This window comes from Salvelinus sp. IW2-2015, linkage group LG27 (genome assembly GCF_002910315.2).
Source record: "Salvelinus sp. IW2-2015 linkage group LG27, ASM291031v2, whole genome shotgun sequence".
NCBI lineage: Eukaryota > Metazoa > Chordata > Actinopteri > Salmoniformes > Salmonidae > Salvelinus > Salvelinus sp. IW2-2015.
This window is the reverse complement of record NC_036867.1, coordinates 18172800-18200556: the sequence shown is the minus strand read 5'-3', so window position 1 is coordinate 18200556 and position 27757 is coordinate 18172800. Positions and strand designations below refer to the sequence as shown.

At 42.0% G+C, this 27757-nt stretch overlaps 1 protein-coding gene across 1 annotated transcript in view; it reads left to right on the top strand.

The window, feature by feature from the left end:
• The first annotated feature begins 990 nt into the window (after positions 1-990).
• LOC111953529 (limb region 1 protein homolog) overlaps positions 991-27757 on the top strand; it is a 62908-nt gene continuing 36141 nt past the window's right edge. Inside the window, exons 1-5 of the mRNA XM_023972880.3 lie at positions 991-1198; positions 9191-9263; positions 16706-16745; positions 18373-18512; positions 19816-19919. Of these exons, the coding sequence (XP_023828648.1) occupies positions 1136-1198; positions 9191-9263; positions 16706-16745; positions 18373-18512; positions 19816-19919 (420 nt within the window). The 5' untranslated portion in view covers positions 991-1135. The remainder of the gene's footprint in view (positions 1199-9190; positions 9264-16705; positions 16746-18372; positions 18513-19815; positions 19920-27757) is intronic.

Genomic DNA, 27757 nt, shown 5'->3' with positions numbered 1-27757 from the left:
AACTTTTCTACCTTTCTCAGCTAAAGTGTTCTTTCTATAGCCTAACATACCAGTGTCAACATTGTATTTTTTCATAATTGGTGTTATAATTTTTATTTTATTTTTTATGTTTTCATAAATTACTTATTGCATTTTCTTGTTGACACAATAAAATTGGCCATTGATTAAAATGCAATACAATTTGAATGAGTTATACACATTGTGGTCCTTTGTAGCTCAATTGGTAGAGCATGGCGCTTGTAACGCTGCGGTAGTGTCTCCCGGGTGGCGCAGTGGTCTAGGGCACTGCATCGCAGTGCTAGCTGCYCCACCAGAGTCTCTGGGTTCACGCCCAGGCTCTGTCGCAGCCGGCCGCAACCGGGAGGTCCGTGGGGCGACGCACAATTGGCATAGCGTCGTCCGGGTTAGGGAGGGTTTGGCCGGTAGGGATATCCTTGTCTCAGTATGTAAAATGTAATAAAATGTATGCACTCTACTGTAAGTCGCTCTGGATAAGAGCGTCTGCTAAATGACTAAAATGTAAAAAATAAATWAAAAAAAAGTAAAATGTAGTGGTTTCGATTCCTGGTACCACGATACGTAAAATGCATGCACGCATTACTGTAAGTCGCTTTGGATAAAAGCGTCTGCTAAATGGCATTTATAAACTGGGTGTTTTGAGCCCTGAATGCTGATTGGCTGACAGCAGTGGTATATCAGACCGTATAGCTGATAAAACATGTATTTTTACTGCTCTAATTACGTTGGTAACTAGTTTGTAATAGCAATAAGGCACCTGGGGGGTTTGTGGTATATGGCCAATATACCACGGCTAAGGCCTGTATCCAGGCACTCCACGTTCCGTCGTGCGTAAGAACAGCCCTAAGCCGTGGTATATTGGCCATATACCACACCCCCTCGGACATTATTGCTTAAATATATTATTGCAATGTTTTGAAATGCGGGATTTTATTTTGAAGTTTTTGTTATTACCATACAAAGTGACGTTATCGTTTGTGCTGCTGGCAGAATACTAGTCACAGAAGTGTATGTAGCCTGAGCCGTTTTTTTCTGTTGACCATAGACAGGTTTTATGGACGTCAGTTGTACGACTAGTATTTAGTGGGGCAATTGACTTGCATTTGCAATATGAAGAATGGAAGAAGACGATGTTACTATCAGAGAGCAGAATTTTCACAGCCAAGTTCGAGAGTACATTGTAAGTTAATCTCTCTAACGTTAGCTAGCTAGCTTGCTAGCCAACATTTGATATGTGGCGATGCTGCTTACATTAGATCAGTCAAAAGCAAAGCTAACGTTACTTTGCTAGCAAGCAAGTTGCATATAGCTAGCTACCAATGATAACTAGCGAACGTTCCCCACGTGTAACTATAATAGTAGCTTTCTGATTAGCTCACCTTTATTGTATCTCTACAAGGTATAGCCACGTTAATTATTAAGGGGGAAAGCTGCGATTTCTGCATCCATTTTGGGTCTTTAAAATTCTTGAAGAGTAAAACTTATGAATACCTCCGTGAGTTCAAATGTCTTACCCTCATCATAACCCAAAATATAAGCTTGTTTTACGAATTTGTTTTGTAAACAAAGTAATTGTAAACAAACACTAACATTTGTATTCTCAAAACATGTTTACAAGTAAACTATATATTGGTCAGTCCTTGCATCTATATGAATTTGAATTGTTCAATTTCTACAGTCCAATCCATCTATTTACCAAATCAGTGTCGGGATAGCTGCTTTGCTATTGTTTGAACGGCAAATTGCGCTTTTATGTCTCCAAATAAGTTAGCTAGCCTCTATTGTTGTCATCTTTCTCCTTCCTTGCTTGTTCAGTATTTTTTTAAATTTTATTTTACCTTTTTTTAACTAGGCAAGTCAGTTATGAACTAATTCTTATTTTCAATGACGGCCTAGGAACAGTGGGTTAACTGCCTTGTTCAGGGGCAGAACGACAGATTTTTACCTTGTCAACTCGGGGATTTGATGCTGGGATTCGATGCAGTATGCTGGTAGTGGCTACCCAATTAGCTATAGGCAATTCCATGGTAATGAGTCTTTTTCCTTCTAAATGTTACCAAACAAAAATGTAATTTAAAAAGTATAATAACTCTATGCACAAGAACTCATTTTAACAATTTCTGCTGAACATCTTACAAAAACAAAAACTGCAAGAAATGTGCAGATGCAACGTTTGGTAACAGAATTTTTGTAAAATCTCCCTCTGTTTAAAAAAAAAAATGTGGCCACGTTTTCCAAACACTGTTTAAATATCTGCTCTGTATTAAGATTCAACGATGTCTGCAGAAAGAATGGGGTGTCAGCTATGACATGACACCTTGACTTTTGGTTATTGAACTACAATAAATGAAGTGGATTTACATCACAGAATTACATCATGGGTCCCTGATCTGTACCATAGAAAAAAATGCATAATTATGAATATCATTCTCTTCATGGTGATGTATCCTGAAAGGTAGAACTATTCAATATCCTCCTTTGCATATTTGGGTATTATTCTACACACTGGTTATTATTCTTATTCCCCAAAACAAGACTACATTTGGTTGGTCCAGACCAAATCATCTACATCACAGTACAGCACAATAGAGTTCAGTAAAGTAAATAAGCACAGTACAATACAGTACATTATACTGTACTCTAGAGTTCTCTACTGAATTCTACTGTAATGTACTTTACTCTAATTTTCTTTACTTTACTGTACGGTGCTGTCCAAATGTATGACACATAGACGCCTATGATTGGTTCAGATTCGGTCTGGCCAGGGCAGACTGACCAAATGTCAACTACTTTTCAACGTCCATGGATGTCCGGTGTTGGTCGGTGCTCAGAGGGTGAGGACACTTGTGACAGTGAATGGAAAGAGGGTAGGTGGTAGGTGTCTGTAAGAGCTGGGAGAGGTGACATTAACTGGAGTGTGAGGGAGGGGTGGACAGACTGTTTTAAGTWTTGCTTTGACCTCCAGTTATGAGCTGAACATAACAGTATGACAGTGGAAGGGAGGACAGTAGCAGGTGACCCAACTGTGGTTTGTGACTACTATGAATTCCCATTCTAGCCAATTAAATTACAGTAATTCCTTGACTGATAAATTGGTAACAGAATTATGAGTTTTAATCACTTAAAGTTGATATCAGTAAAAACACTAACTAATTGGTAGGGCTACCTTTACTTGTTATTTCCATMAACTTTCATTATCCTCTATCATGAGAGAGAGAAATGACAAAATATCTTAAAGATATGGGGGTTTTTGGTAACAGAATTACTAGGCACAAGGGGTTGTTTCTTTTTTTGTGAAAGTTTTTTATTTTATTATGTTTTTAATAATTTTGACATTACACCATTCCAMAACACTGATAAAAACAAAAGCCTAACACTCAACAAGACACCATCTTTCAATCGTACAGTACCAGTCAAAAGTTTTGACAAATCTACTCATTCCAGGGTTTTTATTTATTTTAATATTTTCTACATTGTAGAATAATAGTGAGACATCAACACTATGAAGTAACACATAAGGAATCATGTAGTAACCAAAAAAGTGTTAAATCAAAATATTCTTCAATGTAGCCACCCTTTGCCTTGACAGGTTTGCACACTCTTGGCATTCTCTCAACCAGCTTCATGAGGTAGTCACCTGGAATGCATTTCAATTAACATGTGTGCCTTTTAAAAAGTACATTTGTGGAATTTCTTTCCTTAATGCGTTTAAGCCAATCAGTTGTGTTGTGACAAGGTAGAGGTGGTATACAGAAGATAGCCCTATTTGGTAAAATACAATTTTATTATGGCAAGAACAGCTCAAATAAGCAAAGAGAAATGACAGTCCATCATTACTTTAAGACATGAAGATCAGTCAATGCGGAAAATATCAAGAACTTTGAAAGTTTCTTCAAGTGCAGTCGCAAAAAACATCAAGCGCTATGATTAAACTGGCTCTCATGAGGACCGCCACAGGAAAGGAAGACCGAGTTACCTCTGCTGCAGAGGATAAGTTCATTACAGTTAACTGCACCTTAGATTGCAGCCCAAATAAATGCTTCAGAGTTAAAGTAACAGACACATCTCAACATCAACTGTTCAGAGGAGACCGTGAATCAGGCCTTCATGGTTGAATTGCTGCAAAGAAACCACTGCTAAAGGACACCAATAAGAAGAAGAGACTTGCTTGGGCCAAGAAACACGAGCAATGGACATTACGCCGGTGGAAATCTGTCCTTTGGTCTGAGTCCAAATTTGAGATTTTTGGTTKCAACTGCCGTGTCTGTGAGATGCAGAGTAGGTGAACAGATGATCTCCGCATGTGTAGTTCCCACTGTGAAGCATGGAGGAGGAGGTGTGGGGGGTGTGTTGTGTTATTTCATAGTTTTTTTATTTTATTATTATTATTATTATTTTTTAATTTTTATCCCCTTTTCTCCCCAATTTTCGTGGTATCCAATCGCTAGTAATTACTATCTTGTCTCATCGCTACAACTCCCGTACGGGCTCGGGAGAGACGAAGGTCGAAAGTCATGCGTCCTCCGAAGSACAACCCAACSAAGCCGCACTGCTTCTTAACACAGCGCGCCTCCAACCCGGAAGCCAGCCGCACCAATGTGTCGGAGGAAACACCGTGCACCCGCCCCCCTCGGTTAGCGCGCACTGCGCCCGGCCCGCCACAGGAGTCGCTGGAGCGCAATGAGACAAGGATATCCCTACCGGCCAAACCCTCCCTAACCCGGACGACGCTAAGCCAATTGTGCGTCGCCCCACGGACCTCCCGGTCGCGGCCGGCTGCGACAGAGCCTGGGCGCGAACCCAGACTCTGGTGGCGCAGCATAGCACTGCGATGCAGTGCTCTAGACCACTGCGCCACCCGGGAGGCCCCTATTTCATAGTTTTTGATGTCTTTACTATTATTCTACAATGTAAAGAAAATAGTAAAAATAAAGAAAAACCTTTGAATGAGTAGGTGTGTCCAAACTTTTTACTGGTACTGTATATCAGTGGTTTGAATATTAAACCGCAAGTAAAAAATTATATAAAAACGTAACACAACTACAAAGCTCACATAACCCATACATTTGTACTAACTTATACCCTAGCTTCTCATCCATACTTCCAGTCCCATATATATATATTTTTTTTAATGTACAAAACTAAATGTGTTTATTAGTTGCCAGGTGTCTTTACTTCAACATGAATGTGTTTCAACTTATTTCTAATATCTTTCAAGACTTTATGGTAGATGTTGTAGAACACCCCTTTTCTATCGGTTTGACCAGAAAGCCAAGCATTTGCTTATTCCACGTTTTTAGGATGGGAAAATGGTTGAGAAATTTCTGCGTAGTTTGTATTTATTTTTATAGACTCTTTCATTTGACATGTTCCTATGCACTTCCCATGTCGGTGCTCACGGGGCTTTTTACATGGAAATGCCACTATCCACATTGGCATTCCAATGCTCCCTCCTCCCTTCTAGCACATAGTGCCTAAGTGATTCTACTATGAAATGTGACCACCATTTGTGACCCACYTTTTGTTGCTGTCACCGGAGTTATAGCATAGCCTAAACTTTACACAGCTAGTGCTGTAGCAGCATATGTACCTTAACATGAGGGATCATAGCTCTGGTCCAGGGCATTAGTTTGCGTTCCTCCACTGCACATTCCTTAGTGGATTAATGCACAGTAACGCCATGGACCAGAGCTAGTAGTATTTAAAAAAAATAAAAAATAAAAAAACTTTTTTTAAAGGTGTGGTCACTATAGTGTCCCCAGTGTTGTGTGAGGTCAAATATTATAGAGGTGTACAATGCTATTTGAGGTGCTGGCAGTGCCCTGCACTCACTCTAAACAAGTCTATGTCATGGGTTGTCTCTGCTGCTATGTTTAACAACATTGACCATCAAGCAGAAAATAGTGCATATTGAAAACTTCATGACTGTTAGGCTTTATCAGTACATCCACTGAGTCATGCATATGATGGTAGTAGATGCATGAATCATGTAAAACATCGACCTGATAGATGCCGGGCAACAATGCGCTGCCTGTCACGAGGGAATGTGTGTAGAAAGCTGATGCAGGCTAGGATAGTTGGGTTTAAATTACGAGCCTACTGTTAAATAAGTGAGGATTCTAAGGGAGAAAAATAAGAAATAGGCCTAGATACAGTGGAGCAATTTGACAATAAGCAAAGTAGAGTATACTGTTGTCAGTTGATCACCATCAGCCAGCTCAGGGTTCTCCCTGGGTGTCCTGCCACTCCTGGGCACAGTCAGGCATCCAACCAACCTCATATCTGAAGTTTTGTCGGAGGGGGGTTAGATGTGTTGCTGCTGATCAGAGCACTGACCTTTCAACCGTTTTTCTGGTCTGTAGTCATGTGGTGGTGATATTGAGTTTTCTTTTTGAAGGGTTTTGAGAGCCAATCTTTGTCTATCATACTTTATAATGATAGACAAAGATATGTGTCTTGTCTGCCTGTTACTCCTGCTGACTCATGTCTCCTCGTGTTGTATAATGTGGAAACCGGAGATAGTGCTGCTGCTGCGGAGGACCTAATTCATTCAAATTGGAAATGTAGGGGCTATCTCGTGTCAAACAATGACTATTATGGTTTAAACTAGTCAGTTGCAACTTTTCTGTTTAAGCTATCTGTTCTTTAGATTTGGATATGGTGTGGCCAGGGCCGTGAGTCATAAAGTGCCTCAGTAGGAGTGCTGATCTAGGATCCGTTTTAACTTTTGTATCATAATGAACAAGATCACATGGCCATGGGGACCTGATCCTAGATCAGCACTACACTGAGATGTTTTATGAATACATACCCAGTCTACAAGGCGAGGGCAAGGTGTTGTGGAATATACGTAGCAAAAGTATCGGCACCCACCCAGGCTATTCTTCCCCTGTAGGAGTGAATCACCTAGACTTGAGAGAGGCCTTTGGGGGTGGAGGTCTGCCTGTAACCTGATCAAGGCTACATGCATGACTGGTATCCATCCAGCCAGGCCATTCCAACTTCCATCAATCATAGCGGTCTTATGGAAATAACTCTACGTATACAGTACATGATATGCAGTGATGCATATCCCAGCAAACTTGCTGTCATAGACCATGTATCTCATGTCCATAAATTACTAGTGATGCACTGATAGGACATTTTTGACCGATATCCGAAAACTTTGTCGGCGTTTTAAGCATTCTAGTACAGTTAAATAGTTAACACACACACATGGACGCAGCGGTTTAGATGCGTCACTACAGTCCCTGGTTTGAATCCAGGCTGTATCACATCCGGCCGTGATTGGGAGTTCGATAGTGCGGTGCACAATTGACCCAGCATTGTCCGGGCCGTCATTGTAAAMAATTTGTTCTTAACTGACTTGCCTAGTTAAATAAAGGTTACACACACACACCACACTGACTAAAAAGTTTTTGTTGGCATTTACATATGTCCCTATTACCAGTAAAACATCATCAAAACCTATTTCTTTCACTTACTTGCTGTGCTGTTTCGTTATTCATTTGTTCAGTCATTTCATTCTCAACCAGGATTTCTATGGAACGCCGTTTGGGTCTTTGCGTGTCAAAAAAGATACATGTCAAATAAGCTTGTTGACCAATCAGGACCTGAATATGACTGTACGTCACATAATAATTTAACGCGTTCATAKWTTTTTTWATGTAGTTATTACACATTGATTACACTATCACTCGTATTTCATATGTCACAARGATTCATCGATACGTATGCTATGATGCTGGTAAAGTTGTCTTGTGCACATACAGTGCTGATCATWAAAAAAAAAAAGCTAGCTGGCTAATGGATGCATACAATGTTCTTCCCCAAAAACATAGCAAAARGACATCTGTTTKAGTAGCTATATAGTTAGCAGCTAGGTGTCATCTAAYATAAACCTCATTTATAAGACAGACAGGTCTTATTTGATTAATAGTGGTCGGACCCATCTATGTGAAGCAAGCCATAATAAGGATTAGCCACAATAGTGGACTTTGRGGTTAGCCTTCAAAATAAAAGTATGACATTCTACTATTTGTATTTATTTGCATCCTGACAATGACACTTATTTTGAAGGCTAACCYCAAAGTCTGCTATTGTGGCTAGTCCTTATTGTGGCTAGCTTCACAACACATAACTCGGTCRGGTCGAGCKTGACTAGCCAGATGAAGCTAGCTGGCTGCTTATAACGTTAGTTTTGGGCAACAGGTTTAAGTAGCTGGCTAGCTATTTATTTTCATGAACSYYAGTTCAATTTCAATAGYCYAACAARAAGTGGCAACCTAGCTAATACTTACTCACAAGGATTCCTAAATCATTGCTAAGAGTAATGAAAATGACTGCAGTTTCTGCTGGTCATTGTTTTCAGGCTGGTTGTATTGGTGCTAGCTAGGTACCGAGCTAAAGCTACCTACCCCAGAAGTTGCGGTCGAACAAATTATGCTTTATTACCAACGCGGTATTGTAAACGCATCATTCGTGGCCGGTGTTTGCTTGTTTGCAGAATGTTTTGTACAGCATTGACAGTCCTACTGTATKTTTTTTGACACGCAAAGACCCAAATGGCGTTCCATAGAATGTATGTCGTGAAGCTAATAGCAGTGACGGTATTACTGTGTAACTCCGGTAGGGCAACATCTGAAAAATAGCACACTTCGTAGTGTGTACCGGTGCTCGACCAGTCGGCGAAAGCCAACATCACCCWCGACAGAGAACGGTTGATTGTCAATGAATTCCATTATCTTGGCGTTAATGGATTTCGCCTTTGAGTTGTCTCGCTGAAATGTTCTTACTCGTTCAATTGACTGCTCGACTTATTGACTGCTTGATCCACACAGCAGACATTGTGGGCTAGGTTAGGAATGCTGTGTAGCGCAAAATTCCGATATGTTCACCGATATATCGTGCATCCCTATAAACTACCGAAATGCCACCATATTGCCTATGTAGTGTACTACTTTTAACCTGAGCCCTATGTGCCGTGGTCAAAAGTAGTGCACTAAGAAGGGAATAGGGTGCCATTTGGGATGCAGGACATGTCTACGGGAGGCTAATACATATCTAAATGTGTTATGCGTTCACATCAATATAATGCCAGATATTGTAGCATTGATCATGTACATAACACTTCAGCAGCTTTATAATTGTTTAATTKTTTTTGTKTTTTCAGATTTGTTTCCTACTGTTTGCAGTACTCTACATTGTGTCGTACTGCATCATCACCAGGTACAAGAGGAAAACAGGTAAGGAGTCTTGTTCTGTTTTTATGGTGGTTGTACTGAAACTACCAACACATATTGTGCTACCAACTTCAAAAACTGTTTCTATGTAATACCTGCACACCTGAGATGCGCACACAGTCCCAGAGTTTTCACAGCGATTATTGCTGAGCTCTGCCTTTTGTTCACGGTATGTTTGCACACGGAGGGACCATCACATTGTTCCAAGACTGTTTAGTGGTCAGAGCATGTGAGCGGTTTGAAATCACGCTCATGGTGCTTGCACACCGCTCCYGCGCTCCATGTCCTTTCTTGCGCTCCGCTTAAAAAAGGGCTCCGCGCTAACACAAAAACACTGCCGCTCRAAATTCGCTCCATTCATTAAAATCACAATTTAACCAACACCCATCTATTTTTGTGACTACGTGAACCTACCATTTGGTATTGAAACCAAACCATATGGATTTGAATGAAAAGTATTTGAATAAACATGGAAAGGTGAATGTAAGAAGCGCACATCATTTTCAAATAGGCTACATGTCATATTAAAAAGCATATAAACACTCTAAATAGGTCAGGCGCCAGAAAGGGAACCTAAGAAGGAACGAAAATGAAATATTTATGCTATATTATTTAAATTATTTCAATGCTATAGCATACAAAGAAATACAAGCATTTGCGACACAATAGGCTGGTAGAGCGCAGAGCATGTAAATAAAGCGCAGAGCATGTAAACAACATTTAGTTGTACTAAATCATTCTCGTCTATAAATTGTGCATATAGGCGGTGATTTACTTAGAATGAATACAAATTAAACGAAAAATGACTTATTAGAATACATTTTTAGAAACACGAGTTTGGCCAGTCTGTGGATTCAGGCTCATGCGATGGTACCTGGAGAGCAGGCCAGAAGCAGAGAATATCCTCTCCACACTTGCAGAGCCACTGGGGAAGCTAAACACCCGTTTGGCCACATGCCAGGTTGGGCAGAGTTATTTAAAAAAAYWWWTTWKTTTTTTTTAAATCTATAGGTAGGCCTAAAGGTTTTTAGGTAAAATAACCCAATCATAATGGAAAGCTCCTTGAACGTGGGAATATGCCAGGCCTATTGGGCCAAAATAAATTATGGCCTATTGTGTAGATAATAGAACAAAAATGAAGGTAACATGTAAGAGGAGGTATTATTTGTAGTTTATAAATACTTTACTACAATTACACACTTAGTTATCTACCCACCTCGTTCCTTTTCTTTCGGGATACTTGTCTTTTCAGATTCCACAATGATTCTTTAGTTGTGGACACTACTGTACATCAGCACTATCCCTGTCTTGCTCTTGGTCCTCATCTTTGTAAGTCACCATGATTTAGAACCTGTGTGTTGTATCAGTTTCTGTATGAAAGGGACAGTATCTAAAGCAAGGGGCTATAGATGGTAGCATACAAGTGAACTACAAATGCATGCTGGGCCAGGTATGCCGTGAGCACGTGAAATGAACGCTACTGGAGCGAAATTGGAGCGGGCGAGGAGGCCAGCGCTACAGCATTTGGGAATCTCGCTCCAGTCAAATATTAGCCCATATCAGAGGATGTGAGCAGAGCCTCAATTCGTTGGGGCATGGACTCTACAAGGTGTCAAAAGCATTCCACAGAGATGCTGGCCCATGTTGACTCCAATGATTCGCACAGTTGTGTCAAGTTGGCTGGATGTACTTTGGGTGGTAAACTGTTGAGCGTGAAAACCCCTGCCCAAATGRGAAGTGCCAACTGTAAAGTTGGGTGGAGGAGGAATAATGGTCTGGGGCTGTTTTTCATGGTTCAGGCTAGGCCCCTTAGTTCCAGTGAAGGGACATCTTAGCACTACAGCATACAATGACATTCTAGACGATTGTTTGTTTCTAACTTTGGCAACATTTTGGGTAATTACCTTTCCTGTTTCAGCATGACAATGCCCCCTTGAACAAAACGACGTCCATACAGAAGTGGTTTGTCGAGATCAGTGTGGAAGAACTTGACTGGCCTGCACAGAGCCCTGACCTCGACCCCATCGAGCCAGGCCTAATTGCCCAACATCAGTGCCTTACCTCACTAATGCTCTTGTGGCTGAATGGAAGCAAGTACCCGCAGCAATGTTCTGGCATCTAGTGGAAAGCCTTCCCAGAAGAATGGAGGCTCTTATAGCGGCAAAGGGGGGACCAACTCCCTATTGTTGCCCATGATATTGGAATGAGATGTTCAACAAGCAGGTGTCCACATAGTTTTGCTCATGTAGTCTATATTAGTGTTTTATTTTACATAAAGTTTTTACAAATATTAGAATTTGACAGAAATMGACAATTAACTCGATTTTGAATCCCACCTTGTAACTAGGGCTGTCCCCGACAAAAAAATATATATTGTTAGATTTAAAGTCGTGTTCTTTCGACCAATCAATTGCTCTACATTTTTAAATGTGTATTTRTCCATATATAGACACACCCTGTGTTTTAATAAAATCAACTATATGCATTGAGCTTGTCTGATGCTTTAAGTTTACGGTTTGATGCCTCAAGAGGGTGCCAGAGATCTAGATAACCATAAGAAAGAACTTAACCTGACCCAACTTCTCCTCCCGCTCCTGCTAGCTTTTGCAGTTTCTGCCAGTACTCTCCTGAAGTTGCCGGTAATAGGCTACACGAGTAGTCGGCAACCTTTCTCATGTGGAATGCCAATTTATATTTTCTACCGATCTGTATGCCAGTTACGGATTTCATATGKAAATTTTCGTGAAATGGTTGCATTTAATTCATAATTTAGTGGGGGCTGTTTTGTTAGTCATCTTTGCATCTTTTGACATTATTGATCATAGTCTGCTGCTTGAAAAACATATGTGTAATCGCTTTACACCCCTTGCTATATTGTGTACAAAGAGTTACCTGTCTAAGAGAACACAGAGGGTGTTCTTTAATGAAAGCCTCCAACATAATCCAGGTAGAATCAGGAATTCCCCAGGGCAGCTGTCTAGGCCCCTTACTTTTTTCAATCTTTACCAACAACATGCTGCTGGCTTTGAGTAAAGCATGTGTGTCTATGTATGCGGATGACTCAACACTATACATGTCAGCACACTTAACAAAGAGCTGCAGTTAGTTTCAGAATGGGTGACAAGGAATACATTTGTCCTAAATATTTCAAAAACTAAAAGCATGGGACAAATCATTCACTAAACCCTAAACCTCAAATAAATCTTGTAATGAATAATGTGGTAATTGAGCAAGTTGAGGAGACTAAACTGCTTGGAGTAACCCTGGATTGAAAACTGTCATGGTCAAAACATATTGATACAACAGTAGTTAGGATGGGGAGAAGTCTGTCCATAAAAGCGTTGCTCTGCATTCTTAACAACACTATCAACAAGGCAGGTCCTACAGGCCCTTGTTTTGTCACACCTGGACTACTGTTCAGTCGTGGGATCAGTTGCCACAGAGGGATTTAGGAAAATTGCAATTGGCTCAGAACACGGCAGCACGGTTGGCCCTTAAATGTACATAGAGCTAACATTAATAATATGCATGTCAGCCTCTCCTGGCTCAAATTGGAGGAGAGCTTGACTTCATCACTGCTTGTATTTATGAGAGGTATTGACACATTGAATGCCCCAAGCTGTCAGTTTGAACTACTGGCACACAGCTCAGACACCCATCCATACCCCACAAGAAATGGCGCCATAGGTCTCTTCACATTCCCCAAGTCCAGAACAGACTACGGGAGGCGCACAGTACTACATAGAGCCATGACTGCATGGAACTCTATTCCACATCAAGTAACTCATGCAAGCAGTAAAATTAGATTTAAAAAACAGATAGAAATACACCTTATGGAACAGCAGGGACTGTGAAGCAACACATAGACACCGACACATGCATACTAACACACAATAATATACTCACTATACACACACGTACACATGGATTTTGTGTTGTAGAATAGGGGCCTGAGAGCACACACTTAGTGTGTTGTGAAATCTGTTGTGAATGTATTGTAATGTTTTTATAATTGTATAACTGCCTTATTTTAGCTGGACRCCAGGAAGAGTAGCTGCTGCCTTGGCAACAACTAATGGGGATCCATAATAAATACCGAAAATAACATCTTCATATCTCTATCATTGTCATGTGGTTAATCAAAATGATATCCAAATCTATATGATACAAACCTAAAAAGTAATCTCTTTTGACAAAAAATTGCCTACATAAAGCCAACAAATAACAATATTGCAGCCTGCAGGTAGACAATATCCAGATAAATGTAAATATCCTATAAATTACATTGGCTACACATGGCCTGTCTGCAACGAACTTAAAACATTGTATCTACTATTAACTTGGGTCCAGCCAAAGCTTGTTGTGCTAGTGAACTTGCAACAAAATATTCTGGGCCCTCCGTTTCCAGCGCCAGTGAGCTCGAGACAGACACAGCTCTAGGCTATTTGCGCAAGGGATAAGAAGCAGTGCTTGACTTTGGCAGGAGCTCACAGGAGCTGAGTACCGGCACCTCAAAGTGAAAACGGGTTTTTAGAAATTTTAGCAAATATTTAACTGAAATACTTTATTTACATAATAATTCAGACCCTTTGATATGAGACTTGAAATTGAGCTCAGGTGCATCCTGTTTCCATTGATCATCCTTGATCTTTCTACAACTTGATTGGAGTCCTCCTGTGGTAAATTCAATTGATTTGAATACACACCTGTCTGCAGTGCATTCGGGAAGTATTCAGACCCCTTGACTTTTTCCACATTTTGTTATGTTAAAGCTTTATTCTACAATGGATTAAATTGTTTTTTTCTCTCATCAATCTACACACAGTACCTCMTAATGACAAAGCAAAACCACGTTTTTAGAAATGTTTGCAAAAGTATTAAATACAAAAAACGGAAGTAACATTTACATAAGTATTCAGACCCTTTACTCAGTACTTTGTTGAAGCGATTACAGCCTCGAATCTTCTTGGGTATGACGCTACAAGCCTGGCACACCTGTGTTTGGGGAGTTTCTCCCATTCTTCTGTGCGGGATCCTCTCAAGCTCTGTCAGTTTGAATGGATGAGTGTTGCTGCCSAGCTATTTTCAGGTCTCTCCAGAGATGTTCAAGTCCGGGCTCTGGCTGGGCCACWCAAGGACATTCYGAGACTTGTCCCGAAGCCACTCCTGCGTTGTCTTMGCTATGTGCTTAGGGACATMGTCCTGTTGGAAGGTGATCCTTTGCCCCAGTCTGAGGTCCTGAGCACTTTGGAGCAGGTTTTCATCAAGGATCTCTCTGTCCCTTGCTCCGTTCATCTTTCCCTRGTTCCTGACTAGTCTCCCAGTCCCCAACGCTGAATAACATCCCCACAGCATGATGCTGCCACCACCATTCTTCACCGTAGGGATGGTGCCAGGTTTCCTCCAGACYTGACTCTTGGCATTCAGGCCAAAGAGTTCKATCTTGGTTTCATCAGAACAGAGAATCTTGTTTCTCATGGTCTGAGAGTCTTTAGGTGCTTTTGGCAAACTCCAAGGGGCTGTCATGTGCCTTTTACTGAGGAGTGACTTCTGTTTGGTCACTCTACCATAAAGGCCTGATTGGTGGAGTGCTGCAGAGATGGCTGTCCTTCTGGAAGGTTCTTCCTTCTCCACAGAGGAACTCCGGAGCTCTCTGTGACCATTGTGTCCTTAGTCACCTCCCTGACCAAGGCCCTTCTCCCCTGATTGCTCAGTTTGGCCAGGCGGCCAGCTCAAGGAAGAGTCTTGATATTTCCTAACTTCTTCCATTTAAGAATGATTGAGGCCACTGTGTTCTTGGGGACATTCAATTATGCAGACATTTTTTGGTACCCTTCCCCACATCTGTGGCTCGACACAATCCAGTCTCGGAGCTCTATGGACAATTCCTTCGACCTCGTGGCTTGGTTTTGCTCTGACATGCACTGTCAACTGTGGAACCTTATATAGACAGGTCTGTGCCTTTTCAAATCATTTCCAATCAATTGAATTTACCACAGGTGGACTCCAATCAAGTTGCAGAAACATCTCAAGGATGATCAATGGAAACAGGATGCAACTGAGCTCAATTTTGAGTCTAATAGCAAAGGGTCTGAATACTTATGTAAATAAGGTATTTCTGTCTTTTATTTTTAGAAGTCTGCTAAAATTTCATTATAGGGTGTTGTGTGTACATTGCTGAGTACTAAAAAAATAAATAAAAATGTTTTAATCAATTTTAGAATAAGGCTGTAACGTAACACGTGGAAAGAGTCAAGGGGTCTGAATACTTTCCGAAGGCACTAAAACAATCTTGGTRGACCAACAGCCTAGCGACCAAACAATCGACCAGTCGACTATTTTGGGGTAGCCCTACTTGTAACACAGTCAAGGGGTGTGAATACTTTTTGAAGGCACTCTACCTAGTGAAAATGTATACTGACGCAATAAGGCACCTCGGGGGTTTGTAGTATATGGTCAATATACCACGGCTATGGGCTGTTCTTACTCATGACGCAACGCGGGGTGCCTGGGTACAGCCCTAGCCGTGGTATATTGGCCATATACCACAACCCCCCCAAGGTGCCTTATTGCTATTATAAACTGGTTACCAACGTAATTAGAGCAGTAAATTGAAATGTTCCGTCATGCTCGTGGTATACGGTCTGATATACCACGACTGTCAGCCAATCATCATTCAGGGCTCYAACCACCCAGTTTATACAATTTAAATAAACTTCAGATGCATTTGCTGTCCAGCACTGGAAATGCAATCACTCATTTTTATATTTATTCCGAGGGAAAGGCTTCTCTCAAGATCAAAAGTATATGGCTTTCCATGTAATGTTCCCTACGATGAAACTAATATGACCCCCACCCCCACATGAAGTGTGTTGATAGTATAAACAGATGGTCCATGGCCATGGATAGAAATGGGCCTATAGCCAGCCTAACTGCACGTTTTACTATGTGTGGAATCAAAGTAAAATAATCACTAGATGCAGTTATGATGAACTCTCTTCCACACCCATTGTTCTTGGACAAGAATAGAACGTCCAGGTCACCCCGGTTTCTCGAAGCTCCTTTTTAAAAGTAGACCACTCCACGTCAAAGATCCTCCTGTGAAATATCGTGCCCAGAAAATCTAGGCTGTTCTTTTCTCCGCACCCAGGTGGCTACAGTACAGTAGGTACATGTATCAGTCCCGAATGGCACCCTATTCCCTACATAGGCCCTATGGACCCTGGTCAAAAGTAGTGCKCTGTGTAGAGAATAGTGTGCCATTTGGGACATGCCCATAGGAAAAAGTGACTCCCCTAAGCCAAGTACATTGATGCATTAACGGTAGTCCAACCCAGGATTTGAACCGGGCAACATGGGGTTTGTAGTCCCAAGAGGCCCTTGGTTGTCTCTGTAGGGTTCACTTGCTGTACCTGCTGTGACTTAAGTGGTTTCCTTTCCCTCAGATGACCAGGAGGACGAAGACGCCATCGTCAACAGAATATCGTGAGTGGAACTACTTTCAATAAAGCTGTTAAGAAATAGCCTTACTTCTAGTATCTCAGTGTTTCCCGAACCGATCCTCATGCCTCTCAGCCGTTCCACATATTTGTTCTATTCCAACACTAGCACACCTGATTCAACTAYCCAACTTATCAGCAAGTACTGATTAGGTGAATCAGGTGTGCTTGTGTTGGAATAGAACAAATATGTGGAACGGCTGAGGGTCACGCGGACCGCTTTGCGAAACACAGGTGTAGCCTATGTCTTGGTTCGAATGGCTGATGTGGCTTGTCTTTCACATAGCACACCACTGCACACTGGGCCTAACCAACACAACTCTGGTAGTAAAGCAGAAACAATAGACCATATGTTTGTGGCCCACTTTGTCATTTGTCCTCTTGGGTCCAGCTAATGGTGATATTGCAAGGGGGAACAGCTGAGCAAAGTAAATGGTGTAGCATTCCACATGAATTCGATTCTCGAGCTATATATCAAAGTGGTGACCTTGTCTACGTCCCACGGAGGACCAGAACAGAAGTAGTCCTCTGGCCAGCAGAATCTGGCAAGCTCCACATGCAGGCTAAAGCCCAGGCCCCTGCTCTGCTGGGATGCCAGGTTGGAGGGGAGGGAGGGAGGGATATAGATTGACATAAGGCTCATAGACACTGAAGTGGCCATCTGCTCCACTAGTATTTAAGTTAAGTGGTCGGCTGTTGTGCGTCCCAAATGGAACCCTATTCCCCATGTAGTGCACTACTTTTGACCAGAGCCCCTTTTGACCAGGTCCCGTAGTGCACTATATAGGAGATGGGGTGCCATTTGGGAAGCAGCCTGCTGCACTAAACAACTTAATTCCCTTATTATTAATCCCTGTCACACTGTATAAGAAGATTCTCCATTAATGTGACTTGTATTCTAACACTAATCCTTTAATGACCGTTGGCCTACAGTTCTACTTGAGTAATCAAATTTATTCAAACGATTCCTAGCCTGCATGAATGTGGGCGTTGTATGTGTGGACACAGCTCATGTAGATGCATTTGAATGCTGATGTGTAGAGCTGTGACACTGCCGTTCTTATATGAATTAATACTGTATGACGGGGGTAGGGAACTAGATTCAGCCGCGGGATGATTTTTGTCAGAGCGACGGGTCGGGGGGCCGGAACATAATTATAACAATTTGATCACTGCAAATTGACCACAACTAAGCCCAAAAAGTGATTTTGTATTTGAAAATAACAATACTTTCATGCCTTGATTACATTGAGACACGATCACATAAGTGTCTTCTTTTTTTGGGGGGGGGGAATACTTGGGAACAGATTTCCTAAATGAAACTCATTTTGGCTGGTGATTTAAAAACATTTTTTTATTGTATTTTCCAAAATAAAATCTTTTTTTTTTAAATCACTCGCGTGCTGGTTTTGGCCCGCGGGCCACCTGMTGCCGACACTAGCTGTAAGATACTGTATGTGTGTAATTCCTTAACAAAGCTGTGTGATTTCACAGCAAACTGTAGACTTTCTTACTAATTCCTCTCTTTCACTCTCTCTGTGTGTGTGTGTTCGCGTGTGTGTGCGTGCGTGTGTGCGTTCTTGCACGTGTGTGTGTGTGTGGCTCCCCCACAGACTGTACCTGTGCACCTTCACCCTGGCCATGTCGGGTGGGGCTGTTCTCCTCCTGCCTTTCTCTATCATTAGCAATGAGATCCTGCTCTCCTTCCCCAAAAACTACTACATTCAGTGGCTCAATGGCTCCCTCATCCATGGTCAGTAGTGTCATTCACATTTCACATCTTGTTTGTTTGGTTGAATCCCCGATGGCACCCTTTCCCCTATATAGCATCCTTCTTTTGACCAGGGCCCATAGGGTTCTGGTTGAAAGTAGTGCACTGTGTAGGGAGTAGGGTGTCATTTGGGACGCAGSCTTTATGTGGATTGACTTTGTTTTGAGTGCTTTTGATTTTGTAGTTCCAGCTTTAGATAAGTAAGTCCTGGTCTCTTTGGATTTGGTCCACTAACCACACATAACAGAATCACTCCTTTTATACATCCAGTCACAAAGATCTGTTTCCATCAGACTGCTGCGTCCCAAATGGCACCCTATTCCCTATAAATTGCACAACTTTCAACCAGAGCCCTATGGGCCCTCGTCAAAAGAAGTAAAGGGAATAGGACGCAACCTGTTGGTTTGTCAGAGAGTGTTACATTAGTCAAGACCTGATTTTCTATTTGTGAGCATGGCTGCAAAGCATGCCTAAACCATCCCAARGGCAGTAGCCACCAACCCTAGTCCCGGAGGTCTGCAGGGGGTGTAGGCTTTTGTTCTAGCACTGCACCTGATTCTACACACCTGACTCATGTAATCAACATATCATTAGCGGAAACAGACGTGGTGTGATGGTGCTGGCCTGGAACAAAAGTCTGCACACCCATAGCTCTTCAGGAACAGGGTATTATTAAACTAACYCCGGAAGCTAGATCCCCTAAATACTGGTCTTGACAAGAAGAAATAAAAACTGTCTGGGGGGAGGTTCTCTTCTGCGTTGTTCAACCAATCCAGTAAATGTGGAGGAGGAGTTAAGCTGGAGTGTCGCCTTGTTAGCGTCCAAAAGCGGAAGTCGCGTTGTGTCACAGACTCTCTTTCCATTTCCCTGAAACCTGGAACATCCGGTTGTTGGGGATTCGGCAGAGGATAGGGTATTACAAACATCTTCATTTGCTGTCACAAGGGGGCATCAGAGTCCATGGTTTAGCAGTTGACTGCAGGAATACATGGTGGCCAGTGGAAACAACTGTGCTGTCTATCTATCCAAAGCAACGCTTTCTCGTGAGACTAGGTATGTGTCCCAAATGGCACCCTATTCCCTATATAGCATACTACCCAGTGTACTATTTAGGGGTAGTAGTGCATTTATGTAGGGAATAGGGTGGCATTTAGGATGCCTCTGAGGATAATGTGTTTTATTGTAAGGTGTGATTTCTGTCATGTTGTATTTTGCTTGGTGACAATCTTGAAAGATTGATTGGTTGATTCATTGATCAGGACTAGCTGTAATGTTGCCCTTCCAGGCCTGTGGAATCTGGTATCGCTCTTCTCCAATCTCTGCCTCTTCGTCCTGATGCCGTTTGCCTATTTCTTCCTGGAGTCCGAGGGATTTGCTGGATCAAAAAAGGTACAAAACGCATTGGGTTTGCTAACAACTTGCTAAAACCTGTGTATTTTTGTTTTACATGCTCTTGTAGTATTGATGAACTCTTGATCTTTCTCGATTTTATATCTCCATGTTTTCACACAACTGTTTAGAATTGTCCGCTGTCCACTGTGCCATAGCAGAACTACACCATCTTCATCAATCATTAATCCTAATGATTATGGCTATTGAGTCGATTGTCATAAGCAGAGCATGTTGCAGAGTAGATCGTTTTAGTCTCTTTTGTTTCTCTGCCTTTCATTGTCTAAGAATATCTATTAATTCCTGTTTACATTGTCCGTCTGTCTGTGTGAGAGTATGTCTAGTGACAACAGCAGGTGCCTGGTCCTTGCCCTCTCTCTGACTCTCATCAGTTGACCGTAACTGTGACCGCAAAAACCTCATTAACCATGAAACAACGACAATCTGGTCTTCGGCATCCGCCACATCCTGACAAGCCGTTCCAATAAGCCAGACGCTGCAAACAGTTCAACACCACGGCATCGGCCGCCGTGATTTAGGGCCTGATTCGCCCCTCCCCCCTCTGCCCTAAAATAAAACTTCAAAAGGACAACCTAATAATCGAGTTGTAAGCCTCTGCAAACTTCCTCTTTTAATTAATTACCTCTGAAAAAAGAACGGGGCCCGTGTTTCGCGGGTCCATAAAGACAGAACAACGTGATGGCACAATGGAGCTGAAAAAGCGCGGGGAAAGATTTACTTTTAATACACCTCTATCCTGTGTCACAGTTTGAAACCCCTCTGGTTTATGTCCCTCCTGGCAAACTTACATAAAAATGTGTCTGTTACTGTAGTTTACAGCCCCGTTTTTTGGGGGGAGGCAGGCTGCTAATTTGTTTCGTTTGGATTTCTTGTAATGAAGTCCAGGATGGCTAGGAAGTGGAACACACTGGCCTCTATCACTTTATGCTTTTGTACCCTTTCTTGCTACTGATCATCTATACATTTGCTGAGAGGAAGCACTGCTTAATGTTGGCTACACATCCAGGTATAGTTGTGTGTATTTGTGGAGAACAGAGGAAAGCACCCTGCCGAGTCACTCAACAGACCGACCACAGGATGACATTTAAAAGCTTGATTTAAGTTTTTATAATGTGATATTATCCCTCTCCCAATAAAAGTATTAGAGACTGAGTATTAGATTTCAGGGGTTTATGTGGCCATAATGTTACGCCACTGAAAAGTCCCTTTGACTGCGGAAATGAAGTGAATGATGAATTTAACTGGTAACAGTTTAAGTCAGGCTTTTCATGTGGCTCTGTTTACTTTTGACGAGGGCACTAAAGCTCTCCGAGTTGAATCGAGATTGAAATGTTCTATGCTTTTTTTTTATTAGCTCACTCAGATGTTCTGTTGTCCATATGATTAACAGTCTTTCAAATTGTCCAAATTGTGGATGAATCGGAATTACGGCCCAAATGTGGGTATGAACTAACTTTGTTCACCGGCATAAAATACCCCTCAATAACCTTACTCTCTGACTTTCTTAGCTGAAAAAGATTTATTACTAATGGTTTTAAAATGCTTTTAAAATCATTGCGGAGAAGTGGCAGATTTTAAATGTCATCTTAACATTGAACGGTTTTGGCTCCTGGTCTTGTTCCAGAAACCCATTTATGCTGCAGACTGTGTGCCAGCCAGTCATCATCTCATGCTTATACAGAGATACTAGACTAGATCTACTTTGATGAACGCACCACCTTTTAGGGCTGGTTGATTTTAGGCCAGAGATGGGCAACTGGCCTATCCCTGGCCCGTGGTTACATTTTTGGGGGACTCCGTCAGGGTCTGAATTACTGTTGAGTTAGAATAGTAGAATACACAAGGTGCAATTTTCTAAATATGGTAGTGCATCAGTAGTTTTTCTCTTGTTATGTCAGTCACTGACAGTCACTCAATTAGCCCATGTCAGCAAAAAAATGTTTTAGATGGATGGCTAGACTAACTTACCAATCTATCTAAACGTATAGTATTTGTAGTCTAATTACCGACCAGGGGGCCCCAATTGATTTTGTTAGTCACTTTCACTCCGGTTTCATATTAAAAACTGCAAACATTTTTCTCCACCAGTCCACCCTATGGCAAAATTGTGGAATTGCAGGAAATTAGCTGTAAAATGGCAAGATTCTCTCTCCGTCCCATGGCAAAATGTAGAATTGCTGCAAACTTGCTTTAAAACTGCAACTTTTTCTCTACTCCCCATGTGGCGAATTACAGGAAATTAACTAGAATTCAAGTTTTATTCTCTCCGTTGTCAAGAAGGGGGCGTCTTGATGTGTTCAGATTTTTTGTGGCCCCCACCCCCATCAAAGCTACCCATCGCTGATTTAAGCCATAATTCAAACCAGGCTTTTTTTCTTCACATTTTGGCTATGTTTTTTGGATATTACATTTTTTTGTATGTGTTTTTGTTTTTATATATTAACTATCAATGATCTATTCATTATCTTTAACTATGAATTATTTTGGTTTTAGCGTATATTAGCATATCCCTCTGATGTGGAGGGTGAAGGCCCTGTTGTGTATTCACCACCAGTAGATGGCATGTTTATGATGATGGTCGGTCAGTATCTGAATGATGGACTAGTGGCCTAGGCCCTAGGGTCTCTCCTCTGCCTTGGCCTCGCAGCTATCCCAGTCCATCCAGACAACCTCATTTCGAAGACTTCCAAAAAAGGACTTCCTCTCCCATTGTGGGCCTAATTCTTCATACATCCCATCGGCATGAGAAGTCTCCAGTTCATATGGGATAGAAACATTACGTCAACAAAGCTGTTATAAAGTATAGAGTGGCATGCCTTTTTTGTCTTCCAACCAATATTGAGTACTCTGTGGATCCTCTCCTTCGCTAGGTTACGTTCCAAATAGCATCCTATTTCCCATAAAGTGCACTGGTCAAAATTAGTGCACTATATAGGGGACAGGGTGGCATTTGGGACACAGACTTAGTCTGACCCAGAAAGTGACCCAGCTATGGGCCAGCAGTTTTCATCTGTTGCTAAAAGAAGCTCCTCATCAATCTAACGCCCTAGGCTAAACCCTTTAATGAAGAAAAGTGTGTGTGTTTATTGTGGAGGGGAAACGTCTGAGCTGAGTAAACCGCCTTGTGTTACTAAGATACTGTTCTTTGTTGGCGCTCCACAATGGAGCCTGGATGTTTATTTCAAATCTCCCTGCACATGTAGACATTTTTCCCAGGCCTTTGCTCTGGCAGGGGTGGCCGGAGAATATAAAGTGATGTTTACATACCTTCCTTTAAGGTCAGAATGTCTCACGAAAGCCCCTCTGTTACAATGTCCATCGCCATGGTAACATATTAGTTTGAGCTGAGAATTTCTTATTTTCCTCTCTCTGTCTTTCAAACGAATTGATCAGCTCCTGGAGGGACTGTGTTTACATTTTTTGGATGAAATTGTCTGTTTATTTTATAGCTTGTGTTGTCTTTTGGGGTATTAGACCTCTTTCTGTCGGTTTGAAAAAAATATATAGTGCCTGCTATACAAGCTTGAGATTCAAGTCCAATGTTAATAGTTTCAGATAAAAGTCTTATTTATTGGTTTGATCCCGGATTTTTGCGCACAGATTTTTTATTCAAGATTTAAAGCTGCTATGTGTAACTTTTTGGGTGACCCGACCAAATCCGCATAGAAATGTGAGTTATAGATCTGTCTTTCTCATTGAAAGCATGTCTAAGAAGCGGTAGATCTGTTCTTTGTGCGCTGTTTCTATGCTTCCTGTTCTTACATTTTGTTTTGAGTCTTAAGTTTGGTTTTGTACACCAGCTGAAAATATACACTGCTCAAAAAAATAAAGGGAACACTAAAATAACACATCCTAGATCTGAATGAATGAAATATTCTTATTAAATACTTTTATCTTTACATAGTTGAATGTGCTGACAACAAAATCACACAAAAATGATCAATGGAAATCAAATTTATCAACCCATGGAAGTCTGGATTTGGAGTCACACTCAAAATTAAAGTGGAAAACCAACACTACAGGCCTGAGTCTAACTTTGAATGTGAATGTCCTGTATAACAAAGTCAATATGAGGACTCCAGTAGTGTGTGTGGCCTCCACTTGCCGTGTATGACCTCCCTACAACGCCTGGGCATGCTCCTGATGAGGGTGGCGGATCGGTCTTCGCTGAGGGATCTCCTCCCAGACCATGGACTAAGCATCTCCCAACTCTGGACAGTCTGTGGGTGCACATGGCGTTGCGTGGAATGGAGGCGAGAAGAATTCCAGATGTGCTCAATTGGGGATTCGAGTCTGGGGAACGGGCGGGGCCAGTCCATAGCAAGTCCAAGTCTTCCTCTTGCAGCGAAACTGCTGACACACTGCCAGCCACATGAGGTCTAGCATGGTCTTGCATTAGGAGAGACCCAGGCCCAACGCAGCCAGCAGTATGGTGCTCACAAGGGGTCTGAGGATCTCATCCAGGTACCGTGAGATGGCAAGATCACGGCTACCTCTGGCGAGGCACGGATGGAGGCTGTTGCCGCGGCCCGACAAAGAACATGCCACCCCACAGCATGACTGCCCCACCGCCAAACCGGGTCCATGCTGGAGGAATGTTGCAGGCAGCAGAACGTTCTCCACGGCGTCGTCAGACTCTCGTCACGGTCTGTCACATGTGCTCAGTGTTGAAGACATGCTATTCACTGTTGAAGAGCACAGGGCGCAGTGGTGAATTTGGCCAATACTTGGGATTTCTCTGGCAAATGCCAAACGTCGCTGTCACGGTGTTGGGCTGTAAGCCAACCCCCACCTGGTGGACGCGGGCCCTCAGTACCACCCTCAATGGAGATACTGTTTTGACCGTGTGAGCAGCCACATGCACAATTTGTGGCCTGCATGGAGGTCATTTTGAGCAGGCTCTGCAGTAGCTCCTCCTGCTCCTCCTTGCAACAGGCGAGGTAGCGGTCTGCTGCTGGGTGTGTTCGCCCTCCTACGGCCTCCTACCACGTCTGCGCTATGTACTGGCCGTCTCTGGGTAGCGGCCTCCATGCTCTGGACACTACGCTGACAGACGACAGCAACCTTCTTGCGCACAGCTCGGCATTGAATGTTGCCATCCGGATGAGCCTGCCACTACCTGAGCCACGTTGGTGTGGGTTGTTAGAACTCCGTCTGCATTGCTGACCAACTAGAGTGAAAAGCACTCCGCCAAGCATTCACAATGACCAAAATCACACCAGGGAAGCATAGGAACTGAGAAGTGGTCTGTGGTCACCACCTGTAGAACCACTTCCTTTATTGGGGGTGTCTTGTTAATTGCCTATAATTGCCACCTGTTGTCTATTCATTTGCAACAACAGCATGATGAAATTTATTGTCAATCAGTGTTGCTTCCTAAGTGGACAGTTTGATTTCACAGAAGTGTGAATTGACTTGGAGTTACATTGTGTTGTTTAAGTCTTCCCTTTATTTTTTTGAGCAGTGTATTTTTTGTTATGGAAAATATATTTCACAGCGGTTTAGATGCTACAATGATTATCTACACAATGATTGATTATTTTGTCACATAAATTGAAGTTAGGCGATGTATTCTAATTGCAACCAGGATATGGRGGAGCGATTTCTGCATATTGCACCTTTTTTAAGGTAGCCCAACCGGCCTCCAGATAACACTAATATTACTTTTACTTAGTTTGTCAGCTGCGTCCGACTTTAATGTATCCAGCCAGCTATACAGTGCCTTCAGAAAGTATTCACACACTTTGACTTATTCCACATTGTGTTGTTACACCCTGAATTAAAAATGGATTATATTGCGTTTTATTTAATTTCTTTGCCAATTGGCCCAAACACAGTACCGCATAATGTCAAAGTGGATTTATGTTCATTGACATTTTTACAAATTAATTACACATGAAAAGCTGAAATATCAATAAGTATTCAACCCCTTTGTTGTGGCAAGCCTAAATAATTTCAGGAGTAAAAATGTGCTTAACAAGTCACATAATAAGTTGCATGGACTCACTTTGTGTGCAGGAATATTGTTTAATATGATTTTTGAATGACTCCCTCATCTCTGTACCCCACACATACAATTTATATGTATTCYTATAAATTCAACCACGAAGACCAGGGAGGTTTTCCAATGCCTCGCAGAGAAGGGCACCTATTGGTAGATTGGTCAAAATAAAAAGATTTTGAATATCCCTTTGAGCATGGTGTAGTTATTAATTACACTTTTGATGGTGTATCAATACATCTAGTCACTACAAAGATACAGGTGTCCTTCCTAACTCGGTTGCAGGAGAGGAAGGAAACCGCTCAGGGATTTCACCATGAGGCCAATGGTGACTTTAAAACAATTATAGAGTTTAATGGTTGTGATAMGAGAAAACAACTGAGGATGGACTAACAACATTGTAGTTACTCCACAAWACTAACCTAAATGACAGAGTGAAAGGAAGGAGACCTGTACAGGTGACCGGCTCGTACATAAAACATCCTTATTTCAGGCTGCATCTTTGTTGGTTTCATCTTTAAAACTTCTTCGGGATCGGTTTCCCATCCACGGGACGGTTGAGCTAACATAGGCTAATGCGTTTWGCATGAGGTTGTAATAAACAAGAACATTTCCCATAGACATATCTGATATTGGCAGAAAGCTTAAATTCTTGTTAATCTAACTGCACTGTCCAATTTACAGTAGCTATTACAGTGAAAGAATACCATGCTATTGTTTGAGGAGAGCGCACAATTTTGAACATGAAAAGTTATTAAAAACAATTTAGGCACATTTGGGCAGTCTTGATGCAACATTTTGAACAGAAATGCAATGGTTCATTGGATCAATCTAAAACTTTGCACGTACACTGCTGCCATCTAGTGGCCAAAATCTAAATTGCACCTGGGCTGGAATAGTACATTATGGCCTTTCTCTTGCATTTCGATGATGGTACAAAAAAAATACAAAATAATGTTTGTTTTTTAACTTTGTATTATCTTTTGCCAGATCTATTGTGTTATATTATCCTACATTCATTTCCACAAACTTCAAAATGTTTCCTTTCAAATGGTACCAAGAACATGCATACCCTTGCTTCAGGGCCTGAGCTACAGGCAGTTAGATTTGGGTATGTCATTTTAGGCAAAAATTGAAAAAAAGGGGTGGATCCTTAACTCGATTTAATGGCCTGCCGGCCTCCAAAAAAGGGAAAATATGCATAGTGTCTTAATAAAACACAATTTTCCACCACCATGCTAGAGAGGCCAATGCTGCTTCCTGATATTGCCCACCGCGTTCAGCCAGGGGAAACAACCGACTGCTGCAACCTGATTGGCTGAACGCAGTGTGCGACATCCAAAAAGTGTGATTTTTATTAGCACAGGGGACGGTCATTTCTTCTTTGATGACTTATCAGCCTGACACCTCTTGATAATGACAACAAGATGGAGTCCTTGTAGGGGGACCTCTATACCGGGCGGTGTCAGAGTAAGGCCCTAATAATTGTCAAAGGCTCCAGCCACCCTAGTCATAGACTTTTTTCTCTGCTACCGCACYGCAAGCGGTACCGGAGCGCCAAGTCTAGGTCCAAAAGGCTTCTTAACAGCTTCTACCCCCAAAGCCATAAGACTCCTGAACAGGTAATCAAATGGCTACCCAGACTATTTGCATTGTCCCCCCCTCTTTTTACGCTGCTGCTACTCTGTTTATTATCTATCCATAGTCACTAATTCTACCTACATGTACGTATTACCTCAACCAACCTGTGCCCCTGCATATTGACTCTGTACCGGTACCCCCTGTATATAGCCTCGCTTCTGTTATTTTACTGCTG